Source organism: Botryllus schlosseri, chromosome 15 (genome assembly GCF_051294905.1).
Source record: "Botryllus schlosseri isolate E-star chromosome 15, Bs_hap1, whole genome shotgun sequence".
Classification (NCBI taxonomy): domain Eukaryota; kingdom Metazoa; phylum Chordata; class Ascidiacea; order Stolidobranchia; family Styelidae; genus Botryllus; species Botryllus schlosseri.
The window spans coordinates 7,667,033-7,688,553 of NC_137250.1; the positions used below are offsets into that span (position 1 = coordinate 7,667,033).

Consider the following 21,521-nt stretch of genomic DNA (forward strand, 5'->3'; position numbering starts at 1 on the left):
TTCCGTAATGTCACCTGTACAGCCAGCGTGCCGTACATCCTTAGTCTTGTGATTCGATTACATGTTGCTATATTAATAATTGTAATTGATTATATTTGATATCATCATTTTAAGTGTTTATATATGTGCATTGTCATTTGTAAATTACATGTTAGTATGAATTGTACAAGAATAGCTAAATCAATCTAAATAAATAAAAGCTAACTGGTAAGTGCTGCTATTCCATCTATTTATAGAACAGACTTGCGGGCTATTCATCTGGTCCTCGCGGGCTACCTGGGGCCCGTGGGCACCGCGTTGTTGACCGCTGCTCAACACCATCCGTGTTCGTGTGATTACCATTAGGAAAGACTTGTTTGCTTCGACTTCATTTTACCACCCCCAGTCTTGGATAGTTCTCTTTTGTATTTCGCCACAGATTTCGTTTTGGTAATTTCCTGCCACCTTCCGTCAACCACAGCTTTTGTTTTCGAATTGGAGATGGCTCCAGTAAGAAAAATCATATGCTTTCTTTCTACCTTTCCGATGAGCAGATCAACCTCTTCCGTACACCACCGCCATGACATATTGCTGACTTCTTGTCAGGGTTAGTACACTCATCCGACTGCCTAAATAAGTGATTGCCGAACTGTGTGTCGCGATAGATTGTCGATTGTGTCACGAATATTTTTTGACATTCGGAAAAGAACTTTATAAAACTTTAAACAGGCATACAGATAAGCACTTGCTATTTGAAATCGCTCTTACTGTTTTCATAGCTGCTAGTTAGGAGTGACAATGAAAACAATTATGGTATTGCCGATAGCGCAGGGTAATTGCCATGTCATAATTGGGCTGCTATGTGGAAAATTTAGGTCTCAAAAAGTCTTTCCAGCTCATAATTAATCAAGTTTTAAACAAATCATCATTCCGCAAATTCTGAGCGCATTGTCTGGACTTCTGCTTGCACTTCAATATTAATTCCCCCAATTTACCGTTGACAATTTAGATGCGTAGTCAAGCAATGAACAGATCCTTCCCAGCTCATTGATATACGAAATTAATTACCAAGTTTCTCACTTCCAACTCGTCACGAACAGAAGTCAACAGTGCGAACAAAACATGTGATACGTCACCCGAAGATAAATATCCTGTTCGGTTGAACAAAGTCCCGAACACGAACGCGATTACGAACGCTATCACGAACGCGATTACGAACACGATCACTAATGAGCATGTAATGACCCCCCAGAGGTTTCGCACATTTCTATTAACATGGTTACTGGTTAGTTTGAAACGGTGGTGACAACGAGGCAACAATTCGTAATTTTGTGGACGATTACCGGAAAGTTATGTGAATTCAGACTATAGTAATAGCAAAGCATCTTATTATTACATCGGAGCCGGTGCTGCTTTTCAAACAATCGGCTCCGGCTCCGGCTCCGACTCCGCTTGAATTTTATTTAGAGCTCCGGCTCCGCTGAAAATACACTGCTCCGGGGCTCCGGCTCCTTGCTCCGGCTCGAAAGCCCTGCCTCTAAGGCTATCAAGTGAAGCCACCAAGCCATATCAGCTACCACTAATTTCCTAGTTTTATAACGCAACAATCTCAAGTCCGAATGCTAAGCAGTTATATTTTGTAACCTCAAAATCTCGATCATGAGATATGTTGGAGCTATGGTTTGGTCAAACCAGGTAATAGGTCGCTTAGTGAGTAAACCTGCAAGTTATTTCCGTGAATCCATTGTACAACAGCTATTCATAGTCTACATCAACAGAACGCTTTTAATCACACTCACTTGGCCGGCATACTGGAATATCTCTTCCCCTCATTGACACGCCATACGGAATCCATTTCTTGGTGTGTTCACATTTCCAAGTAGCATATCCTCTTGTCTGCCTGTACCTTTCATTGCACAAAACGGTTCAGTCAAGAGTTTAATTGCCACCAATAATGTTGTCACACTCGTTTCATCACTAGAATGATGAACTACGTCTTTGCAGCGATTAATTTCGTCGGCTAAATGGGGCTTGTAATTATTAGGGCTGGGCAAAATCGAGTACACGAGTGCTTCGATTCTGAATCACGTATTACGCTTCGAGTCGAGTTGAGTATTCGGGTATCACTCATTACGACGTCACAATAGAATGTACAATGTCAAAGTTCAAATATGTCACCTCAAAGACAGCAATGCGTGTTATCCGCCACATTAACGATACTTCGCTATTTTTTCGACCATATCGATTTTATTGCACTTCTTAAACAATGTTGTGGGATGATCACGACTTCGGAAATGTGTTATTTCCAGTAACGTTCGTAGCTTTGTACTATGTCTCGTATGCAGTGGTGGCTTTTGGGGTGGGCAAGGTGGGCGGTCGCCCGGGGTCTCCTGGTCGAAGGCCCCCCCTCTTTGATCGATCATGAAATCTCTGCATTTGTTAGAAAATTCTCCTATCGCGATAATCAATAAGTCTCTGCATGCGGTAGAGGTAGGTCTACTTCGTTTTGATGTAGGCTATCCTTGCAACCATGCCATAATAGATATGACCTAATTCAGTGCCTGGCTCAAACCTTTACGTGGTTTGCTGGCTCATTACTAATGTCAGCCGATAACCTTCCAGATTAGTGTGGGTCTATTTAGCCTGCAACGGTTGCATCGCTTTTCTATTATTTTACGCTACATGCCATGTACATCTTCAACATGAAGGCATGAGCTTTAGTTAACTGGTTCACTTCTTTTATAATTTGACAATGCAGGATAAAAGAAGGCTCGGAAGCTAGCGCGATTCAACATTCCGGCCTGCTTCAAAGCCTTGTTCTATTGTCTCAAACACATCACATAATCCCATTCCCAATGGCGCACTAATATTAAGTTGGTAACAATCGATGCGAAAGGGTGGTCTGGGGGTGGAGCCCCCCGAAGCTGCGATTGCATAGCTATAGGGGGCCCCGGGAGTCTCGCCCAGGCCCCCCATTCGTATAGGGCCACCACTGCTCGTATGCAGCCACAAGGCCAATCAAGATTTCAAGGCTTCCTCAGTGTAAAATGGTATCAAAACAATAATTCTCGTTAGTAAATTAATTTCAGTTGCGAGGAGCTTATAATTTCAATACTCGAAAAAATCTATTTTTACTACTCGACTCGAATCAATACAATTAGTACTCGATTCAGATTCGAGTTACTCGAATCATTGTGCCCAGCCCTGGTAATTATGAGTGACTAGTCTGATAAGTGTCAACTCATTGCGATGTTTAGGGAAAAATGGGTCCAACTACTGGTGCGATTTGCCAATCAAATTGATTGGTCCAATATGCCCCCAGCAAACACAGAATATATTGCAGATATATTTTGTATATGACTCAACTACTTCAAAATATATCTAGTCATATGTACTGTTTATATAAATCTGTCGACACATTTGCACATATATAGGACATCTTCAAAGATACCTGTATGACATTGTCATGATATCTTGCTTGACCCTAGATGAACCCTGACCCTAGGTGACCCCTGACCCTGGTTGGGTACCTGGACCTGCCACATCCTGCACTGCCCTTATCAATGAAGACTGACTGATGATTTTACAAATCATGCATGGCTTTGTTCGTGTATTAAATCAGCACAGAAATGCGCAATCACTTCAGCAAATATTGCTGCCTAAGCATAAGTTCGAAATCGTTGTCGGAATTGTCAGACTCTGTGATGACAGCCTTGCTCCTGTTATCTTCTTTATCGCCACCCTATAACATAAATGAGTAAATTACTACAATTGATTATTATCACTGTAGAACAGAAATCGTTATGTGTTTGGTTGTGGGTAAAATGGGATGGTGATCTGAGTTACATTAACCAAAAGACCTCAAGCCCTCTTTCAAAAGCGACATGACCTTTACTTTTACACTGAAGATATAATTAACGCAGTTACGCTTTCAAGATATGAAACCAGAACCTGTTCAAGTTCAATAATGCCTGTCATTATAGAGAAGATTTTCATGCTATTGGCGTCATGAAGACGTGCTGCTGGGAACGGATTTCAAAATCTATCGTTTGGGCACGGGGTGAAGATTGTTCTTTACATTATCATTTTATTATTAATATGGTAATAGTTGCCTGTGAGAGGCTGATGTGATAATGATCGCTCATTCCATGTACGGCATAGTAAATATATGCAGTGGTTCGCAAACTGGGGTCTGCGAGACAATTTTTATGACTGCAAAGTACCTTCCAAAAATTCACACGATCCAGAAATTTTCGAATATTTTAATTCCCAGAGTATAAAATTTTTTAGACAGGTTATTGTCTGAACCAAAATCGAAGTTGCTTAAAATTATTTTGTAAATCAACATGAAGTAGAGTTATTCAAATTAAATTTTATTCTCCCCGTGCGAGACAAATGCGACCCGCGGAGGGAAATTGTCACGTAAATTTTCTCGTAAAGTTTGGGGACCACTGATATACAATGTTCTGAAGATGAGCGGCAAGAACAATTCACTTACAGTCCACTCATATCATAAAAGACACAACTGTCACACCACACAATCATCAAACTTAATAACAAAATTACCTTGCAATATCCAGCAACAGTTAGAGATCTTGCAACCTGATCTTTAGTTCTTTTATCTGGGATCTCGAGGTCAGGATGAGCCGATCTGCATGCTTCTAAAAAGTGATATAATTAGATGAAGATATCCACTGTCCAGTCACAGTCATGGTATATTATACATCAGCCATCAGACAACGAACAAAACTCGTCAACAACTAGAGTACTAAAGTAGATAACTTTGCACATCAGTGACGACATATGACGTCAAACGATTAAAATGTTGAAAAGTTGAGGCTTCGGCTCAACTTTTTTTACGTTGATTACGTTCAATTTCCGTCAATAACCGTTGATAACTTACGTCTAATAGTCTTTTCAAGTGTCACTCTTGCTTTTTTGACCCTTAAGACTAGGATTTCCATACTTTCTTTACAGCTATGCTGGTCATCATATTTTCGACAGTTTCCGGCAATTGTACACCCCGGAATCCCATTAAAGCGGCTACCTGTAACAACATTATATTAGTGGTACACAATACAGATGGTACTGCCTTGCATTAATGGTTTGCACCAGAATTAACAATGACATTTATGGGCATTCTAGATAAACCCATCCACACCATAAATTTCATGGTCACGCTCATCAAAGGCTTGGTTGACTTTGCGATTTCGCAATAAATCACATTGGCAATTCAATTTTGGATAATAGAACTAATTTCGAGAAGGACCCCTGCTGTGTCTGAAAATGATTCCTTGGTGTCGGCGGACACCCCTGATTTAGACTGTCAATCGCTTTGTTCGAATGAGAAACAAAAACATACCAGTTCAGACTTTGCCGTTGTTCAAAGGTGTTCCAGCTGTGACAAGGTTTCACAGGGATCTTCAATTATATCTTTCAGCAAAATTGGGGCACTCGATTGAGGTCTTTTGGAGTAATTGTCGATATGATGTCTGAGGAAATCCATCATCTGGTTTTTCTGCAACTTTATGTCTTTGATGCACAAGCTAAAAAGGATTCGATTACAAGGAAGTTGGATTGATCTTCCTATGTGATAAACTTACCATTACTTTATGACAGGCCGCGTTGTTGATGGTCAAAATTTTGTAGTTCAGCGATGATTTCAAATGAAGGAGCATCTGAAAAACAGCGAGACTTTATTCTCAAATTCGAGAACGCATCAAAGTGCTAGGAACTTACTGCAGGACTTAGATCTCTGGCCGTTACATTCAATGATGGGATTATGCCATTCTTGAACACTCTTTTCGCTAATGATGGCAAACTTGCATTGCGAGCATCATTGATATCACTCCTGCTTGCCAGAATTATAAGATGACCGCATTCTTGAAATTGGCATGTCTTGTATCTGAATACTTGGATTACGTTTCTTCCTTGCAGGAAAAACATCATCTACAAATTATAAACGTTTTACATATATATATACCATCATATTGCACAGAATAAAAGGGTATACCTTGACCATCAGTTGACGCCGAACTATTCAAAAATTGTTTGTTCCGCTGACGTTTTCGTTTTGGCCGCTGCGCTTCATTTTCAGTCCAGACTATGACAAAGACGTGGGCAAGCTACTACTCTCCGCAACTTTTATTATATCACTAAAAGCTACGTTCCGTACATCTAAAACAGATGGATAATGTAGATGGCAAGGTAGGCCCACTTGGAAAACAGTACGCTAATTCTGAGTTTATAACTTACTGGATGAGCATTTCATCTGTATCTTTTATACAGAGACCAATTGCGATTATCATATTATGGTTGCTTTTTGTTCTTGGCTTTACCGTGCTATTTGCATTCTTACGCAACCACCAGCCATGCAATTCTATTATAAATACAAACAATTTCGCACAATTCACAATTCATAAGATATAAGCTAGGAATCAATGAGATCACTTCTACATCGGTTTTCCAGCTTTCATGTATTACAGCAACAGCAACCGGTTGTTCTTGTTCAACAAAAAGCACAACAGCAAATGATTGCTTGATTTATTGATCGACTCATACCCACCTATATTCATTTACAGCAAATCCTTCACTATGATTATATAAGAACTAAGAAGCATATATAAATTACCTTGCCCAGTGAAGTTTTCGGTATTCTTATATAGAAATATGCTTGGATTAGCCTCGATTAACTGCGATTTCCCTGAACGCTACTAAAACCAAAACGACAACGATATCTGCACTGCAAGCCGCCATTATCAGAGCGCTTCTGTCTTTTGTCTGGCGGTTTGAAACCTGCGCGCCGAAACGGGTGTTCGCGTGGGGAGAAAGTGCCTCAAGCCATTGAGTCACTCGGCTACGACGGCTAGACGGCTACACTACGGAGAACGGATGAGCAGCCGGATGGTTTTCAGCGTAGCCGGAGTAGATCCGGATTCTGAATTTGCTTTGACAGTCGGATTGTAGCAGGGTTTTTCTATTGAACTATCAAATAGTATGGCATTATTTTGGCAGCAGTTTTTCGGGTTACCCAGAATTCATAAGATTTTCAAATTGCCGCCTGGATTCGGATTCCAAAATTTGGGATGGCCAAGAATCAAAATATCTGCAAAATCACGCGAAAGCGGCGTGTGACAAAAGGAAAAACATTCAATCATAGCAATTTACAACGATGTAAATTGCTATGATTCGATAGTGGCAATTATGGTGACATATCACCCCATAAGAGTAAGACATCAATGAAATTGATAATATAGATAAATTATACCATAAAATGAAACAATAATCGAATTTGATTCCTCACAAATGTATTTTCGGCATTTTGACGAAATTTGTTGGATAAGAAAAAGATGTACTCAAGATACGTTTCCGGACAAGATATGCACAAACACAATTTTGAGATAATTAGGATAACAAAAAGATATCCGAACATGTCCGAAATATATCTCGTGTTTACTGGGCCGATGTCAGGCCGAAATCTCTCAAAGTATTGGCCAATAACGAAAATTGACTAACTGTGACAATACGTTACTATGGGAGAGTTAACTATTTTGCGGACAAACTTGTCTAGAATACAATTTGATTATGTGATATATTAAGCCAGACCAAAAACTCACTCACTCATTTGCCCAACATTTTCTCGAAATTTGGGATTCTGTACCCTATATTATATTGATATTTTGATGGATATCAAAACATCGCCATCATTTATAAAATTATGTGGTTTTGATTCCACAATACAACACACACACAATATTGGTTATCCTGACCTATGTCATTGCACTAACATCAAGTCGGCGTCATCTGCCACAGTTTGTATGACTCACACCGCAAGCACCAATTCACATAGATTCCCTATAGCATATTCAGCTAATATCAATTCGTGTTTAGAACCGGCATGGATAAGAATAAGTTATTTCCATGCGTACTAGAGGAATATAAAAGAGGCCTAACGATAAGACACTCAATGAACACGTTTAAATGAAGATTTCTTCTTGCAGTTATTGCACAAGCATAGAAAAACATTGTGCAGAATATGCAAAAAATCACACGAGGAGACTGTAGGTCAGAGGTCTCAAACACGCGGCCCGCGACGACATTTTCGATTTTTAATAATTTGACAATATAAGAGTCACATATATTTTTTCAGGTTATAAAGTGAAAATTCCCTCTTAAATTGCTCCGAAAGCTTTAAACTATTCATCAAACTTCACTATCACATTAATTGCAAACGCTACCATGCAGTGGAAGATTCACTATTTCCTCACATTTCCAATTCATGAAGAGAAAACCTGACCCTTAGACGATTCGTGACTGAAATTTGTGAGTTGGACTTGGACGCGACCTTTCTTAGAATTACTCAGACTCGGGCTAACTCGATGGAAAAATGGAAATGACTCGAGTGGACTTAGAGCAGTGGTTCCCAAACGGTGGGGAATTCCCCACTGGTGGGGAATTCAATGGTTTCTGGTGGGGAATAGACGCATTTGTTCAAAATAATATGCATGACAGTCTACATATTCACGGAGACACATGCGCGATTACCGTTACCAGTTAACTGCTCTGGAATGCATGTATCGAAAATTAGATTGCGTGTTGTTCACAAAACCTCATTTCAACTCTGGATGGCCAATGATGGCGTCACAAACGCATCCAGCACGACTAGTTTGACGTGAAATAGTGCATTCGCGAAATTTTGAGCGTTACTGGTAACGGTTCACAATACGTTCTATGTTGCAGTCATAGGCGATTGTCTTGCGCACATGGTGTGGTTGTGTGTCTTGCGCAGTCAAACCAGCAAATAGCTGCTCTGTGATGACAAAGTGTTGGGTAGTGGGGAACAGGACCGTAACCGCCGCGCTCCAAACACCCAAATTTGGAGGGGGCGAGCTCGAAACGGCCAAAAATTATTTCGTGAATTAAAATAAATTATAGAGTATATTTTTGGAAATTTATACCACTTTTTCAATCTTTTTTCGCGCCGACTGCGCGATTTAATGTTGCCGAATATCTTGATTATTGGGTACCCTTCCCCCACGAAAATACGTAGAATTTATAGAAATGAAGACTTCGGCGTCGGCCACCAAGACATATGAAGTTATAGGCCATGTAACATGCGACTCCGAGAAGTGTGCCTGATTGATCAGCAGCGAGAAGAGCTTGGCCGAGAATGAATGCCCTTGTGATGACCGAAAACTTCGATATATATAGAACATATGTTTAATGGCGCATAAGCGGCTAAATGGCTGGCGCCGAATGTTCCTGTCCTGGCGATCTGAACCCCATAAAAAAAATGCCATCCCGTAGGAAAAAATTATTTGCCAGTAAAGCAATACCAATTTGTAATCGTGTGTGCCTTTTAGTTTTGGCGATTTCCATATATTTTGACATAGCAGATATAGGAGGTCACGAAATAGCATAATGTAACGAAGTCCATATCCCAACGGGTCCGCCCGAAGATGTTTAATACTTATTTAGGGGTCTTAACCTTTCCAACACACCTCACTCGGCTCTACCGGTAAATTTGATTACGTGAGCAGAGAAGGGATAAAAAATTGATAGCAAAATATATGCAATTCCGATCATATTGACCGTTTCAAACATAAATTATGTAAATTTTTCGCGCTTCGCGCGTTTAGTCGAGATAGGCGACACACTGAACAGTAGACCCAATATAGCTGATAAGTAACGGGGAAAAGCGTACAGGCTAAGGGGGGCTGAGAGGCTTCGCCCCCAGAAGTAGGGTTTATCACACTGTGGGGGACCAAGACCAAGGTTTTTTTTTTGGGGGGGGGGGGGGGGGGCTGACGAAGTGCTGTTACGGTCCTAGTGGAAAATGAAGGCTCGGAATAAATCTGAAGTGGGGAATGAAGACAAAAAGGTTGGGAATCACTGACTTAGAGTGACTCGGAATGCCGTGAATTTGTTAGAACCATGGACGCAAAAAACTAATCGCGTGTCAGGGTAATAGTAATAGATCAGAAGGTCGCAGCTTGGTATTTCGCTAACTGAGCAAGTAGTTATGGCAACCATTGGCAATCTGTTAGTTACATCTTCGGTCGCTAAACCATGTTATTTAGGCCACTTAAAGGTATCGAGTACCGTAGTGGTACACTCCGACGATGTAACAGCAATGGGCCGTTCGGCGTTCCGACATTTCAATCACTAGGACACATTCATTAATATATTTATATTATATTATTAAAAATTTCTGCTCCTATATTTGAAGATATTTGGCCATGAGATTAATAGCCTACTTATCAGAAGTATACTCGAATCCTGGATTGGAATTACAATGCTCAACTTAAAAATGTTTTGATATCAGATCAGTCTCTATTATCAATCTGTTAAATTCAAAATATGCATAGTAGCTGAAAAATTATAACCCGATAGCTTTTATGATGGCATCATACATTTGTCCGCCCATATTTTGTCTATATATTTTGTCTATACTCGACTGAAACAGCAACGTTACGCGTCCACAATGACATTGCTTCTGCCCTCGACAACGGAAACATGGTCGCTCTGATCATGCTGGATCTCTCCGCTGCCTTCGATGTGATCGACCACGTTCTATTGGTGGAACGGCTCCATCATGTATTCGGAATCTCCGGCGTGGCATTAGAATGGGTAAAATCGTATTTGAAAGATAGAATGCAGTGCGTATCTGTGGATGGTGTCCGTTCGTCAGAGATTCAAATCGAATCAGGCGTACCACAGGGTTCTGTTCTCGGCCCATTGCTCCACCTCATGTACACGAAGCCAGTCGGAGATATTTGCCGTCGCCATGGTTTCTTCCACCATTGCTACGCGGATGATACACAGGTCTACGGTCTTATGAGAAATAGCAATGATTGGGAGAGCGTGTCATCCAAGTTACAGCGATGTCTTATTGATATTGAGCTCTGGATGACACAAAATCGTCTCAAGTTAAACAAAGAGAAAACTGAACTCATCATTTTTACGCCAACCAGACGCCCCATCGACCACAATCAATTCACCATCAGATTCGGACCAGACACCACCCAAGCCAAGACCTGCGTACGTAACCTAGGTATTCACTTTGACGGCATGCTCTCAATGGAAAAACACAAAATGACTATATATCAAAGATCTGTTTCATGTATATCCACAAGATCAGTCGAATCAGGAACTACCTATCTGAGGATGCATGCAAAGCCATAATACTGTCGCTGGTGATATCACGGCTTGACTATGGAAATGCTCTGCTTTACGGGGTAAACCAAAATTGCATCGACAAGCTACAAAAGATCCAAAACATCGCTGCTCGTTTGGTAACTCGGTCAAGGAAGCGTGATCACGTAACACCGATTCTTAGATCCCTTCATTGGTTACCCGTGAAATTTAGGTCTGAACACAAGCTTCTTCTGTACGTCTTCAAATGCATGGAGGGAAGTGCACCAGCGTATCTTCGTGAGCTAGTGTCAATGTATAATCCCGGAAGAGCGCTACGTTCTCAGTCGCAAAAGCTCTTGTCCGTTCCAAGAGTCAGAACATCGACCTACGGCGAGAGAACCTTTTCTTCCTCGGCTGCCATTCTGTGGAACAATCTTCCAATTTCTATCAGACTATGTGACTCGCTATATGTTTTCAAACGCAAAATCAAGACCGTTTTATTCACACGAGCGTTCGAACTAGAGTAGTGTTCATTCCGCCCTACAACTATGCACTTCGTCTTTTATATATATCGTTTACTTTGATATTTTATTGCCTTTTATGTACAGCGCCCTAGTGTAGTAATGATATATTGTTATATTCGGCGCTCTATAAATTATTATATTATTAATATTATATTCTTTATTCACAGTAAAACTGGTAGGTACACACATAATCCGGGGAGCAACCTGCCCCCAAAGGAAAATGGCGAGATTGGAGTAAATTTTTAAAATTTCAGCAATACATTCAAATTGTTATTCCTATGCAATACACGGAGAAGACAGATTACAGAATTGCAGCAGATGAAGAATTGGCAAGGGTTACAGAGCAGAGGTAGAGATGATTGAAGATGAAGAATCGAAATTACAGAAATTATGTTGTGATTCACAAGTGTAATTTTAGTCCAGTGGTGCATTCAAGGCCTTCCGAAGAATGTGCACAGTGCCCAATAACGTGATCTTTTGGATCATGTCGAATCGAACGTTACCCGGAATTTGTTGGGTATGTCTCATGAGTTTTTTGCTCACGACCCCTGTAGCGCCAATGACTATCGGTACAATGTTTATTTTGCATCGCCACATTTTCTCACATTCCATTTTGAGGTCTGCGTATTTGGAGTGTTTTTCTGATTCTTTTTGCAGTAGGTTGTGATCAGCTGGGACAGCCAGTTCAATGAATAAGCATTCTCTTTTCTTTTTTTGTTTGACGATTATATCCGGGCGGTTGCTTCTGATTTCGCGGTCAGTTATTACTGGTACATCCCACAGAATTTTTACTTGTTCGTTTTCTGTCACTGGTGCTGGGCTGTAATCGTACCAATTTTTTGTCGAAGTGGTGATGTTAAAATGTTTGCATAATTCAAGATGAATGTAGTGACCAATCCTATTGTGTCTCCATGTGTATTCCGTAGCTGCAAGTGCACCACAGCCGGACATGAGATGTGCTACAGTTTCATTTTGGTTGTGGCACATTCTGCATTTGCCGTCCGTGTTTTGCTTCAGAATTCTTTTGCGATAGTATTTTGTAGGAAGCGATTGGTCTTGTGCTGCGAAAATGAATCCTTCGCTTGCCGGTTTCAGGCCAGAGCTGGATAGCCAGGTCCATGAAAGCTCGTCTACAAGGGGCTGTGAAGTTAACTTCTTGTGCTGTCCATGAAGAGGCATCGACTCCCATATCGTTTCTCTCATTTTGAGCGTTGCATTTTTGTATTGGACTCGTGCTGCTTTTGCTATTGTTGTGGGTTTAGCAACAGTGTTTTCTGCAGTGTACAGGTTAGCTGTTTCCATGTTGACTTCTCTGACGTACTTGTCGTTACGATTGCTCAGAGATTTTGTTTTGCGCTGTTTGTCTTCCTGTGCAATGAGTTTGCAGTAAATGTTATCGCTGTTGTTGATGTACTGTGACAAGCCAATGATTTCTGTTTTGAAAGTTTGTTCAATTTCTTGTAGTCCTCGACCACCTTTTTTTCTGGGGATGCACAGTCTTTGTGTATCAGATTTTGGGTGATGCATGTGGTGCATTGTCATCAGTTTTCTCGTCTTTGTGTCCAATTTTTTAATTTCATCTTTGCGCCAGTTCACCACACCAAAGCTATATCTCAAGACAGGCACTGCAAGACTGTTTATGGCATTGATTTTGTTTTTGGAATTGAGTTCAGTTTTGAGAATTGATTTGAGCCTGCTAATGTATTCTTTTTTAGACTTGATTTCATTACAGCATGTTTAATGTTGTCGCTTTCACAGATCCCTAGATATTTATAGTGATCTTCAGCATTCAATTCTGTTATGGTTTCGTCCATTTTGAAGTTCATGTCGCCAGTGCTGGTGGCTCTTCCACGTCGTATGGTAAGTTTTGAGCATTTATCCAAGCCAAATTTCATTTTTATATCTTCCGAAAACTCATGAACAATTTTCATTTGGTTATTCAGGTCCGTATCGGATTTCGCATACAGTTTCAGATCATCCATGAACAAAAGGTGATGAATCTTTTGACCTTCAGAACTTGCTGCTTTTTTCATCACGTATCCTGTTTCATTTTTTCTCAGCAACTCACTGAGTGGAGCTAAGCTGAGGCAGAATAGAAGTGGTGAGAATGAGTCGCCTTGGAAGATACCATTGCATATCTGAATTGTACAGGTTTCTGTTTCACCTTGGTCATGTTTGATCAACAGTTTTGTATGCCAATTTTTCATTGAATTTTCAATAAATCTGATGATGATCGGATTCATTTTGTACATACGCATTGTTTTCAGTATCCACGTGCGAGGGACTGAATCGAAAGCTTTTTTGTAGTCTATCCATGCCATGCTGAGGTTAGTGTGTCTCCTCTTGCAGTTTTCAAGAATGGTTTTGTCAAGGAGCAGGTGGTCCTTACAGCCAAGGGCGCCTTCCTTGCAACCTTTCTGTTCAGGCGGTAGAAGATTTTCTAGGTGTTTGTAGCTTCGTTTTGCCAGGATTTTGGTCAGTGTTTTGTACATGGTTGTCAGGCATGTTATTGGCCTGTAGTTCTTGGGGTCCCTGGTGTTTTCATTTTTTGGAATAAGATAGGTGATCCCTTGTGTGAACCAGGCTGGGATCTCGTGCGAGCTGGTTGAGGATAAAAGCTCATTTTAGGTCACCGCTAGGTAACTATGTGTTATTATTATTATCATTATTATATCTTATAATTGATACATATCAAGTACAACAACAATTCTATTTAAATAGTTATAAATGTGATGATTCTTTTCGTGCCAGTCCTAAATTGATACAAGAGTAAATCACATTTTGATGGTGTGTGTTTACTGTCAGTCTGCTGGATCGGCTTACTTTCAATAGGACAATTCATTCCCGCCAAATAAGGCCTACTTGGAAAGACATAAAATATTCCTATAAATGCTGCGGCCCGCGGCGTCGTCAAAACTGGAAAATTGGCCCGCGAGCACATTTGAGTTTGAGACCTCTGCTGTAGGTAGTGAAAACAAGTTACCACTGATTGCATCGCACTGTAACTTTCTCCAAATAAGTAAATTCCTTTTCAGCAAAGTCCACGATATGAGAATACTCTACTGCAGTCAAATAGTCGGGATATCCGCACGATATTACTGAAGTTTCAAAATGTGTTACTTTACATCGTAAAGAAATCACAATTCTACTTTCATACTTTGACATGTCGGCTCCTCGTGCGTCCATACGCCTGCGTTGTCGCATACAGTTCGGTGGTGGCCGTGTATGTCAAATCCAAGGTCGCAAGCGAATGTCACAACATCCTCGAATTCGTAGTAGCCTTTGTCATTAGTTGACGTGATAGTTCCGTTTGTTGGTGATCGCAACTGTCTCAGACATCTTATCCCTGAACAACGAAAAGGTGTTGTATACAACTCGACATAATTACACAACACATTGAAATTATTTTGCGCTCTTCGAATCCTCATCCTAGTTTCATAAATTGACTACGACAGGGCTACTCAACTGGCAGACGGCAATCCGAATGCGAGTTTGTTTAATCCAAAGCTCGTCTGTCTCGGTATTTATATATTTTAACAAAACAAAATCCATCATCGATGATTTACAAAATAAAGTGTGGTATTTTATTCATTCTGTTTAGATGTTCTGCCAGCATTTTCAACTTCATAAAAAATAGATTTCGCATCTGCGTGACCAGTCAAAACCTTCACCACCGTCCTCAACTCACTCTCACCACTTTAGAACCAAGATTTAAAGAACCAGTAAGAAATAAATAAATGCCCAGTCCCCTACTAACTGGGAATAACAGAACGATATATACGATAGCTTTTATTTCTGTGCGCTATTACCGCTTTACTGGATTTTGTATATAGTTGCATTTGTATGACTGCAAATTATTTCATGAGATTCAAAATGGATCTATGCAAATCTTAAACGTTTATAACTCAGTTGTATAGTTGAGTAGCCCGGCGTACAGTGTGATATCTTACGACTGGTGTTGTAGTGAAAACGGAATCCGGTTCTTTCCACGGAGAGGTCAGATTGAAACCGGACTGCCACGTTCCTTGTGTTGAGATCCCAGGTGCGATTGGTATGCGGCGGAATGGTGCCACAGTATGTTTCAGAGTTATCCTTATACTGGATCTGTACGGGCGATAAGAGGGCGGATTGTTAGGGGCGATTGTAGATCAATTGGTTACTGTTTGTATCTTGGACATATCACAAATATAAAATAACGGTGGATCGGAGATAGGTGAAAACTTTGAATCAAATAAATCATGCTCCTAAGTAACCTCACACGCAGAGTACGATGCACTTTATTAGGAGGATAACAAGACAAACGTAACTCAATATTCACCTAAAGCATTTTGTAATTGGCCTTGGCCTACTCTGGATATATATAATTAGAAGTTATTTTTATATAGGCTATTCGCATGCTACGCATACAACCCATATGGCTTTGATATTCAGTATCTACGTTCTTTATAATTAAAAGCACCCGGCATTTTATAAGTATTATTGATGAATTTATTGGTGTCGCCGTTACTGCAAATTGTTATAATTGGTTCAATTTTTTTGACATGTCAAAAAAAATCAAAATTAGGTCCACATATGTCAAAATTGTAAACAAAGTCAAAAAATTTTTACAACCTGCATTTCGTTTGTATTGTAGATTTTGCACTGTCGGAGAACTTATCATTTGACATTTTACAGTTCGTAGCCTACCTTAGGCCTATCGTTGTAGACGGCCCATTGTCTGCTCATTGCGAATCATAAACATTCAATTAAACAAATAGGTTGACATGGTGTTATGCTCAACGTACCGCAATATCCTAACTGAAGCAAGACTGCGTGGGCATTGCACAGTTCTTATACCAAGAAGCGCATTATGAAAAATTGTGATGTAGACACCATTGTCAGAATGAAGCAACACGGTGTCACCAGCAGTGTACGCACGCACAACTTCAGTGTTGTCAGCCAACAACTGCTGCTGTTGAACGTTCTTTCCCCATTCTTGGCAAGCTACTTAGTAAGGACGGACACTTTCTATACCCGAGAATGTAGGAAAGTATCTTTCGTTGTACTACAACAGATTTTAATTATTTCTACCATAATACGTGATGTAACTACTGGAATTCTTCATTGGGCAAGATTTCGTTAAAATCAAGCTTTTTCATGAAAACAATTGTCAGTTTTTGGGTCAAAAAAGTTTTTTCAGGCCGAACGACTTCGTACCAGAAATGAAAAGAAGTAGTACAATTCTAACATTATATGAGAAAACACCTAATTTGCATACGTTAGGTCAAAATTTGGCCAAATCAAGTTTTTTAAGGTCAACAAATGTCAAAATTTTGATTTTTTAGGTCACAATCTTCCGTTGTTTTGGTAAAAGAAATTGCCTCGTTATAATTGTTAAACATATGGTAGGCTACATTACAGATCACGAATAGGCAAGGAGAATGTTGTGGGAATAAGACAGCGATCAAAATAATGTTTCAAGGATTCTAACTTGTGTAATAAAATTCGACATAGATTTATATATGACTCCAAAACCATAACCACATGTGCATCATGCATTTACGTTATTGAGAAAACGAGAAATCATATAATCTGTATATCGTGAATAGTGACATTGGTAAAAATTCGTGATCGGCCTCAGTAGCCTACTGTGCATTGGAATACTCACACTGAGCATATCATACACACAACCGTCGTCTACGTGTTCTTCAATGTCAAAAGGCTCAGAAAATGTAATGCTGATTGAAAATCCTTTCGGTACCTGCACAAAAATATGCATATATTCGGTTGGGCTTATATGCAGTAGCCTAACCAATAAATATAATGACATCATCGTAACCGAAGTGCTAACATAGACAGATATTGTATTTCAGTGCCAGCAAGCTGCCAAAACAGAATCGTACGACGATTTTCAGGCATATACATTTCCGCGATGAGTCAGTATTTAAGTGAGAACCTCTCTTATGCATAGAACTAAGAGGATGACATTTTCCCTGCCATCGCCGGAGGCAGATCTTCATTTAAAAGTGTTAGAATCCACAATTATTCAGTTGACCTGGCCAATTTTATCTAAACAAACGAGATTTTTAATAACTTACAGATTTACTATTAGTCCGTTTTGGTGTAAATCGACGGTTTATTTACATTCTGCATAGCCACCATAATACCCTATAGTTCAGTGGTTCCCAACCTGTGTTACTATTCTTACTAATCAGGTCTTTCGTCTGACCCGGCCGGGGATTGAAGTCACGACCTATACGGATCTAGAAGTCGAACGCTTAACCATTACGTTATCTTGTCAAAATGTAGGGGAGATGTGGTACCGATGGATCACTGGGACCGAAAATACTTTGAAAATTCTCTATGATAATTCCATGATTACACTCCGTGAACTTGGCTACAGTTGCATGCTGGCAAAATCTTTCCTCACATACAAAGAAATCCGACGTGCGCGAGCTATGGGGTCTCTCACAGATGTTTTTTGTTTTGGGGGGTGTAAACTAAATTTAAATCGACATATACATTTTTCTTTGTTACCTTCAACACGAAAAAAGCAGCAATCATTTTTATTGTGAAGTGTAGGGCTTGTATCAGGCTATATAATGGCACCTATGATTTTTTCAGTACCTTCCTTGGGTGGAATTTTTTCGATTCATGTATAAAATTCGTAGGGTGGGGACCGATGATACAATAGCCAAATCAAGCAAAATAATCAAGCATACTGATCATGAAACAAGTGAAACATGCCTACGTACAGAAAATCTTTATGTAATAATTGCATATGATGTTTTATCGCTATAACGAGGTATTTGGAAGTCACACTGTCGATTTTCGGGCAATATGTATGTACCCTCAAATTTATAAGTTCGAGCCTAAATCGAAACGTGATTTTATGACAACATTTGAGTTAATATTCATTCTAATTTTTGACGGTTGCGACCAAACATTCTTATTTGGCTTGCTGTAGCTTAGATTATAATACTGAGCAAGTAAAGTTGTCACGTTTAAGTTTTTTAGGGTATATGTGTCATAGGTCCCCGGGTCGTGTGCCATTGGACCCACCGGGTGGGGACCGATGACACGTTCGAGCATCAAATTTTGAACTTCCATGAATATTTTTTGAAAAGACGGATATTCATGTATATGTGCGCGATAGGTAGAGCTTGTATCAAAGTGCTGAGCCAGCAAAAGATCTGGTGTTTTCGGCTGAACATTTTGGGGCCAGCGATCATTTTCCAATTTTTGATCCATCGGTACCACATCTCCCCTATCCGTAATAGTGGACCTATAAACGGGAAATTTATTCACCTAACTCTCATCGGTGGTTAATTGACTATAAACAAAGTTCATTTTTCCGAGTAAGTTGTTGTAAAGCCGGTTTCCGTGTCTACATTATGTCGAGTTGACCTTTTTTAGTCAACTTTTGCGTCATATACCTTTGGCCTTGTTAATTAAATATATCTCACTGGACGTTCTAACATGTTCGCTCCTCGGTATTTTCGTCCCTCGTTTCTCAAAATCGTCGAGTGGGGAACCACTGTTATAGTTCAAAGTTCGTTGTTACCATTGTTACAATGCAAATTCCATGGTCTGTGATTTTGACTGTTATGTGATACGATTGCTCTGGACAAGAGGCACCCAAAAAGTCTTCGGGTTTAATGGATGTTGCAATGAAAGCAATTTCAGTGAGAGCGCTACGTGTTGACAGATGTGAAGAAATATTTATATCTGTTACGACTAAATACTTTTACAAAACATAAAAACTGCAAAACTCGGTAAATAACAGAATGCAGATGGGTAACGGGGTTCATAGTTGTGCCATTATTTACAATGAAACTCACGTTTATATCCCATTGGCAGTTGGAAAGTTTACCGTACGGAAGCGGATAATCGGGACTTGTTATCTCTCCCTCCAAGTCCGTGAGATGTTGATTTTCACATAATTTTGCTGAAATAGATAAATACAGCATGAACTTCATTGTAACCAAAAGAACGGTAAATTAGGAAGAAGAAAAATATCCATACCAGTTTCAAGTTCACAGAGTTGGAGAACATGAAAATTTTCAGCTTTTCTAAATTAGATTAGAATTAGAATTATGACTACACACTTCTTTTTTGAATTTGCAAAAACATAGGAATTTAATCGGAAAAAATAAAACAGAAATTAAATTCAGTTCATATCAAATCAAATATGTTTAGGGTTGCATTCAAAACAAAAATCGATTTGAAACAAACATGTTTAAAACAAGGCTCTTGTTTAAAATGGTTACTGGGTTTGTCACGGAAATTTTTATAAATGAACGTGACCCGCATACCAACGCAAGTGTGTTTATTCGGAGCCAACTCGAAGCCCACCCTGCAGTCGCAGTAGTAAGATCCGGGAACGTTGATGCAGAAGTGGTTGCATGTTATGAGCTCGGTACGATCCTCAATTATAGTCCGCCGCTTATAATCCAGTATATCGCACTCATCGATGTCTGAAACAGTTGAAGAAGTTGTTTTAATATTTGTAATATTTTCCTCCGTGAATGATAAGCAGTTTAGTTGAGTTCAATTCATTGTACATAATTTTATCCTTTCAAGACACCAAAGATTGCGATACAGTGATAAGATAGGAAGGTGTCGGAAGGACCTGGGAGCAATGTTCCCTCTAAGCTGCGCACGTGCGCAAATGCGCAGTGCTGAAACGGTCTCTGCGCACAGAAAATCTGAGCTGCGCACAAAAAATCCGAAGTGATGTTTTTTTTAGTCGTTGCGCACTGTTGTCCAGTGGACCACGCAGGCGCGCAGACTCGTGAAAAATTAGATGGAACATTGCCAGGGCGAAATAGTGTTATCACTGAAGTCTGAAACTGAGGTACAAGTGCGGCCCGCAAAGGTAAATACTGCGTTCCGTGAAGAAATGAGAATTTACAATCACGTACACCTCGCAACCTCATCGACCTTATACGCCCGCCAATCAGAGAATGGCACGTCATCCTAATTGCCACGTCCATTTTCAATAATGTTTTGTGAATTTCAACACCGATTTTCCATGTGTATTTAGCAATATGTGTTGAATAACTTGCTTCCGAGAAATAAATAACATTCATTATACGTTAGATGATTAAATTACTAGACTTTTGTGTATTTAGCAATATGTATTGAATAACTTGCTTCCGACAAATAAATAACATTCATTATACGTTAGATGATTGAATTCCGAGACTTTATAATAACTTGCTTTCGAAAAATAAATCGAAAACCACGAGCGACACTGATATCATTTCAATAGCGCATTATTTTCTGGGAATGGCGAAATACCATGGTTTAACACGGTAGCATGAACATTGCGTAAGATTTACTCGGGACCGTAACTGCCATACTCCAAACGCGCCAATTGGAGGGGCCGGGCTCGAAGGGGGCCCAAAATTATTCCATTAAAAACATAAATCGATCATGTTGTATTTTTTTAGAATTTTTCAGGAATTTTTTTCGCGCTACGCGCAATTTAATATTGTCACATATCTTGAATATTGGGTACCCTTTCCTACAAAAAATATGCATGATTTATTGGAATGAGCACTTGGGCCTTGGCCATTACCGCACCTTGACGCTCCAAGACATATGAAGTTAGAGGCTATATAACATGTGACTCCGCGAAGTGCGCCAGAACGATCACCAGCGAGAAAACCCTGGGCGAAAAAGACTGCCCTCGTGCTGCTGACCGAAAACTTCGATATAATACATACATGTTTAATTGTCCATGTCCATAGGCACCTAAATGGCGGGCGCCGAATGTTCCTGTCCTAGCGATCCGAGTCCCACGATAGGACAAATGCCATATCGAGGAAACATTATTTCCAGTAAAGAAATACCAATTTGAAATCGTGTACGTCTTTTAGTTTACCAGGTTTCGGCGAT

At 39.9% G+C, this 21,521-nt stretch overlaps 2 protein-coding genes across 6 annotated transcripts in view; both read right to left on the reverse strand.

Annotated features, from left to right (window-relative positions):
- LOC145458011 (mannan-binding lectin serine protease 2-like) overlaps positions 1-21,521 on the reverse strand; it is a 250,177-nt gene that overhangs the window by 50,592 nt on the left and 178,064 nt on the right. For 2 of the 3 annotated variants that reach the window (XM_080336308.1, XM_080336307.1), the window contains exon 10: positions 1,779-1,885. In XM_080336308.1, the coding sequence (XP_080192434.1) occupies positions 1,779-1,885 (107 nt within the window). Of the gene's footprint in view, positions 1-1,778; positions 1,886-14,622; positions 14,738-21,521 lie in introns of all 3 variants that reach the window. The other variant, XM_080336306.1, reaches the window with a different exon arrangement.
- Positions 3,575-6,314, reverse strand: LOC145458031 (uncharacterized). 3 transcript variants are annotated; one of them, XM_080336338.1, is made up of 6 exons: positions 5,993-6,311; positions 5,719-5,928; positions 5,583-5,657; positions 5,342-5,525; positions 4,883-5,026; positions 3,575-4,637 (listed from the first exon to the last, which is right to left on the reverse strand). In XM_080336338.1, exons 1-4 carry the CDS (start codon positions 5,999-6,001, stop codon positions 5,403-5,405), a joined length of 417 nt encoding a protein of 138 aa, XP_080192464.1. In that variant the 5' UTR covers positions 6,002-6,311; the 3' UTR covers positions 3,575-4,637; positions 4,883-5,026; positions 5,342-5,402. The 3 variants fall into 3 exon arrangements, with proteins under 3 accessions (XP_080192464.1, XP_080192463.1, XP_080192465.1); XM_080336337.1 differs by having other exon boundaries at positions 3,575-4,640; XM_080336339.1 differs by lacking the exon at positions 4,883-5,026 and having other exon boundaries at positions 3,575-4,640; positions 5,993-6,314.